Source organism: Oncorhynchus kisutch, linkage group LG5, assembly GCF_002021735.2.
Source record: "Oncorhynchus kisutch isolate 150728-3 linkage group LG5, Okis_V2, whole genome shotgun sequence".
Lineage (NCBI taxonomy): Eukaryota > Metazoa > Chordata > Actinopteri > Salmoniformes > Salmonidae > Oncorhynchus > Oncorhynchus kisutch.
The window spans coordinates 23,547,837-23,554,213 of NC_034178.2; the positions used below are offsets into that span (position 1 = coordinate 23,547,837).

Below are 6,377 nucleotides of genomic sequence, written 5' to 3' on the forward strand. Positions count from 1 at the left end.
ATAATATAATTTTTTGTTCGGTAGGTTACAGGTACATTATCCATTACCCATAGGCTACCACTCAAAAGTTTAAGTAATAATAAATTCAGTATAAACAGGAAAATAAAAAAGAAGGTGGCCTCTACCCCCAAACTTTCATCTCGTTCTCCCAACCCCGCCCAGCCAACATGTCACCATCCCAGATAATGTATTTATAAATCCCATCATTGGGTGGTCGGTAGTTGGGTTGCCCAAGGGACTCCATAGTCCAGCATAGCTGACCTAAATTGTAAATACAGAAAAAATGATTTGTTTGTAATGTGTTTGGAATGTTCTCAAACCATTGCTGTCCATGATATCAGCAAGGGTACGGATTCCACATTTGGACTATTTGGGGGATGCAAAATACTGCTCTCCAGACCACAAAGCATTATTGTCAAATAGCGGAGCATAGCATTTCATTTTGCACCAATCGAAATTGTGTTAGCACTAATAGGACCAAAGCGTAGTTTACATTGTTAAAGGGATATATCAGTGACGAACACCTCTTCCATGTCTCTCTATACTCAGCAAAGGGGCAGAAGAATCATCTCTAAACCAAATTAGGATTGGGAGAAATGCTGCCTGGAAATACAATTTAAAGTTTGGTACGAATAGTCCTCCTACGTCTTTCCCTCTTTGTAAGTTTGTTAATTTTTACAGGGAAAAATATAAAAAAGCCTTTTCTTCATCAAGAGAACACTGCCAAAGGAGCTGTTGTTTCTGATGAATCCCACAGTGTTTTATGAAAGACCAACAATCCATGCATGGTAAATGCAACAAGGGCATGTTACTGTATGAAAAGTGCCCTGATTCGCCCCTTGTCCCACCCAGCCTGCAGATCAGCCAACATTGACCTGGTCCTCCTCATCGACGGCTCCAAGAGTGTGCGTCCCCAGAACTTTGAGCTGGTAAAGCAGTTTGTAAACCAGGTGGTGGACTCCCTGGACGTGTCGGCGCACGGGACACGAGTGGGCCTAGTGCAGTACTCCAGTCGTGTGCGAACCGAGTTCTCCCTCAACATGTACCAGACGGCGGTTGACATCAAGAAGGCGGTGATGAATGTGGAGTACATGGAGAAGGGCACCATGACGGGCCTGGCTCTCAAGCATATGGTAGAGAACAGCTTCTCAGAGGCCGAGGGTGCCCGCAAGAATGTCCCTCGTGTGGGCCTGGTCTTCACTGACGGCCGCTCTCAAGACGACATCACCGAGTGGGCCAAGAAAGCCAAAGAAGCAGGTACTGTAGATGACACACGGGCTGTAATTTATTTGCCTAATGTATTATAAAGCTTCTGCAGTAATGTTTCCATAAGACCAAGAACATTAAGATTTGATTATCTTTCTATAATGAGAGCTCATATAACATGGTTATGAAATATGAAAGCCTACTACTTAAAGACAACAAATCATGTCCAAATCGACTGCCATTCACTACTTTGGTGAGTGGCTAGATGTTTCAACAAAACAGTGCTTGCAATCAAATACAATTCAGGACTTCATCCACCCCTTCAGTGAGATACTGCATTGTCCTGTGTGCCAGGTATCACTATGTATGCTGTTGGCGTTGGGAAGGCCGTGGAGGATGAGCTGCGCGAGATTGCCTCGGAGCCACACGACAAGCACTTCTTTTATACCACTGACTTCACTTTCATCAACCAGATAGCAGAGAACCTCAAGCTCAACATCTGTGCAGGTATTCTATTCTATGAGCAAATCATAACATAATCGGAACTTGTTATTTTAGAGCACCATCTAGTCAGGCAAAGATTAATAGATAAGATTAGGTTAAATACTTTTTACACAATAGACACCTCCTTACATTTCTTAATTTGGAGAGAAAGTGACTTTTTTTCACAATGTGTATGTGATCCCCTGTGGGCTCAGTTGGTTGAGCATGGCGCTTGCAACACCAGGGTTGTGGGTTTGATTCCCATTGGGTACCAGGAAAGGGGGGGGGGAATGGATAGGAGTGTCTGCTAAATGATGTAAATGTGTGTTTTCAGAGGAGAGCCAGGGAGAGATTGAGGTAAAAAACCCATGTGCCTGTGAGAGTCTGGTTGAGTTCCAGCAAGCCACAATGACCACGCTGGAGCAGCTGACAACAAAACATATCCTTTTATATACAGTTCCTGTTCATTTAAGGTGAACTTTGTAGCAAATCAAATCATATGTATTTATATAGCCCTTTGTACATCAGCTGATATCTCAAAGTGCTGTACAGAAACCTAGCCTAAAATCCCAAACAGCAAGTAATGCAGGTGTAGAAGCACGGTGGCTAGGAAAAACTCCCTAGAAAGGCCAAAACCTAGGAAGAAACCTAGAGAGGAACCAGGCTATGAGGGGTGGCCAGTCCTCTTCTGGCTGTGCCGGGTGGAGATTATAACAGAACATGGCCAAGATGTTCAAATGTTCATAAATGACCAGCATGGTTAAATAATAATAATCATAGTAGTTGTCGAGGGTGCAGCAAGTCAGCACCTCAGGAGTAAATGTCAGTTGGCTTTTCATAGACGATCATTGAGTATCTCTACCACTCCTGCTGTCTCTAGAGAGTTGATAACAGCATATCTGGGACAGGTAGCACGTCCGGTGAACAGGTCAGGATTCCATAGCCGCAGGCAGAATAGTATATAAGCATGACTTATATACACACTCGTAGCTCAGACAAAGCTAACACACACCCAAATATTGTTCATTTATACTAGTCAGGGTGCCTGTTCCTCAAATCTATTTATTTATTTTGCACTTGCCACAATCTTCCCCCCACCATGTGTGGTGTGGTCCACATACATTTGTTTTTGTCTCCACAAAGCCAGAAAATTGGCCTGAAAATAAAATCAACCAGTGTTTGCTGTCTCTGGTTAAATTATTATTTAGCTCTCTGGACAATATTAAAAATGATTGGACATCAAATGGCACAATGAATACTCAAAACAGTCATCAACATATACATTAATGTCCAGTTTCCTGGACCCAGATTAAGCTTAGTACTGGACTAAAATGTTTTTCAATGGAGATTCTTCATTAAGCATGCTTTTTATTCCAGGACTAGGCTTAAACTGTGTTAAACTCATATGTATATATTTGTGTTGGATTCTCACTTTCATAAACGGTAAAAGGTAACATTCATGAAAAAACATGTTGTATCATTTCTGAGTCAGTAAAGCATGACCATGTCTGTTCTGGTCTACATGGTAAACTATCACTTTTAACTTAAGCGTAACATACCTAATATATTCATCACTGTGTAAAGTGGATCACTGTTTACTCAAAGGCTCTAGAAACAGATTCGTCCAAAGAGGGAACACTATCTGAAAGGACAACGTTTCAAAGACCAATTGTTTTTTTCCTTGTAAATGATTAGGGATTAGAGGTGATGAGGAGTTACAATGGCACTTCTGTTGCAATGGAATTCCACATCAGTCTCCATCATGCTATTGCACATAAGTATCTTTTGATTGACTGTGCACATGGCTACTTTTCATTGGGAGGACATCTTTTTTGTGCAGCGCCCATTATAACATTTGTGCTAGTAGATTAGATTTACTGATGGCTATTGATCCAGATATTTCAGATACAATCTTATTTTGTCCTAACATTTTAAAGTTTTGTGATAACAATTACTATAACAAAATACTTTATGTGGTTTATATAAATGTGTTTTTAAACCATAAAGTTGTTAGCGCCTTCGGAAAGAATTCAGACCCCTTGACTTTTCCACATTTTGTTACGTTACAGCTTTATTCTAAAATAGATTACATTTTTCAAAATCAACTACACACAATAACCCATAATGACAAAGCGAAAACAGGTTTTTAGAAAAGTATTCAGACCCTTTGCTCTGAGACTCAAAATTGAGCTCAAGTGCATCCTGTTCCACTGATCATCCTCGAGATGTTTCCTTGATGTTTCTACAACTTGATTGGACATGATTTGTAAAGGCACACACCTGTCTAATAAGGTCCCACAGTTTACATTGTAGGTCAGAGCAAAAATCAAGCCATGAGGTTGAAGGAATTGTCCATAGAGCTTTGAGACAGTATTGTGTCCAGGCACAGATCTGGGGAAGGGTACCAAAATAGTTCTGCAGCTTTAAATGTCCCCAAGAACACTGTGGCCTCCATCGATCTTAAATGGAAGAAGTTTGGAACGACCACCACAAGACTCTTCCTAGAGTTGGCCACATGGCAAAACTGAACAATCGGGAGAGAAGGGTCTTGATCAGGGAGGTGACCAAGAACCCGATGGTCACTCTGACAGAGCTCTAGAGTTCCTCTGTGGAGATGGAAGAACCTTCCAGAAGGACAACCATCTCTGCAGCACTCCACCAATCAGGCCTTTATGGTAGAGCGACCAGGCGAAATCCACTCCTCAATAAAAGGTACATGACAGCCCCCTTGGAGTTTTCCAAAAGGCACCTAAAGACTGTTAGACCATGAGAAATAAGATTCTCTGGTCTGATGAAACCAAGATTGAACTCTTTGGCCTGAATGCCAAGCGTCACGTCTGGAGGAAACTTGGCACCATCTCTACGGTGAAGCATGGCGGTGGCAGCATGATGCTGTGGGGATATTTTTCAGTGGCAGGGACAATTTAATCAATTTTAGAATAAAGTTTTAACCTAACACAATGTGGAAAAAGTCAAGTGGTCTGAATACTTTCCAAATGCACTGTACCTTAGGTACTTAATATATATGCATTTAAGTGATATACTGTTGGCCCAAATACGTCAGTGTCTGTAACTCAAGTTTTTGCACAGATCTTCCCATCAACATCAATGCATGATTTATGCCAAAATCCAAGTTTAGTGCACACATTTCAAATTAGGATTCGGACCAAAATTAATCCCATAAAAAAAGCCATATGATTCTTCTACTACAATATCATTCAACTCAGCTCAACTTCATTCGTTCAGCCCATTTGACAATAAAATGGAATGATGTGCTTATTTCCTTAACCCTTTTCTACTGGCGGGGATGACTGCTCGATTGGAGGACTTGGAGAACCAGCTGCTGTCACGGAAATGAGGGGTGTCAACCATGTAACCCAACAAGGATGTGGAGATGCATTGAGTATAGAGGACTCTTCCTGTCAAGAATGTAACGGGAAAAACAAGTCTGTCAATGTTGAATATCCATGATGTAAATTACCCATAACAATATTTCATGTAGAGTATCTCGTATCAGAGCATGAATGCACTGGACTTAAGTCATGTCAAACACATCAATAGGAACAGTTGGCACACTACTTACTAGACAGGCAACTAGAAAGTACAGCCATTGTTTATAACTTAAACACAGTATTTTTCCATTGACACACCAGATACCAGTTTCTTTGTGCCCTATTTATACTTGATCTGTTTTATATGGTTTGTTAAATGTGATGTATTTATAGCCATTTTTTACACCGGCAGTAGATATCTGAGAAAAGAGAAATTAAGAAGTGTTATTATTACCAGTCCTTATGATCTAGCCTAGGTCAATTCAAAGCACCAATCAGTGATTCGTAGAAAGTAATATAATGCAATATTTGTAGAGGAATAAACAATAGCAGCATCAAAAAGAGTACAAATAATGGTTCCTGGATTTACAAAAGTGAAACCAAGCATCACCCAATTACCCAGATCAAACCAAAATATGACTATCAAGAGGATGAGATCAAGTACTGTATTAACTTGATCACATTAATTGTCTTACTGGGGAACTATGTATGAAATTGAATTAGGTAATGACTTTACTGATATATTATGTGAAATCAAAATACCACCAAAAACAAAGCGAAGTTTATGCCCCACCTTTTGCTATGGTTTAATTTTAAACCGATTGAGCTTTTTACAGTTCAATTAATTATCCCTCTCTGTTATGCATTTTACTGCATTTTTGAGGGACAGAGAGAATGTCACTGAGATATGTAACTGAACAAGAGGGCCTTTTAAGTTTCTTGTTATTCTTTGTTTAGTCTTGTATTAAACGACCACGTGATGGAAAGATTTATACCCCTATATTTGGTTACCTGTAGGTTTTGTATATTTCTAATAACCTTTTTTTGTTATGTTCAAAGGCTCTCTGTATTCTGGCACAGGCGGCAATAAAGACTAAATTGTTCGCTGTGTTGTTTCTTCATAACTCTAAACAGAATCGTAGGATCATTGCAACCTGAGAGCAGTCACCCTGTAATTGGTCAGAGATGTGTTATGGTGTGTACCCCCAAGGGACTAAATTTACGAGTGATGTGTAATGGGATTTTTCTTCATTATCGTTTTCAAACAGAGACATACTTTATGATGATGAACTTCAGTTCCTATCTCCATAGAGGGTCTAATAAGTCCCTGGGATACCTTTTGTTCTTTTCACAATA

At 40.1% G+C, this 6,377-nt stretch overlaps 1 protein-coding gene across 1 annotated transcript in view; it reads left to right on the forward strand.

Annotated features, from left to right (window-relative positions):
• The window catches only part of LOC109890781 (matrilin-4), a 58,058-nt gene extending 51,934 nt beyond the window's left edge, over positions 1–6,124 (forward strand). The window contains exons 10-13 of the mRNA XM_020482809.2: positions 853–1,257; positions 1,561–1,713; positions 2,024–2,128; positions 4,989–6,124. Coding sequence (XP_020338398.1) covers positions 853–1,257; positions 1,561–1,713; positions 2,024–2,128; positions 4,989–5,047 — 722 coding nt within the window. The 3' untranslated portion in view covers positions 5,048–6,124. The remainder of the gene's footprint in view (positions 1–852; positions 1,258–1,560; positions 1,714–2,023; positions 2,129–4,988) is intronic.
• The last annotated feature ends 253 nt before the right edge of the window (positions 6,125–6,377 follow it).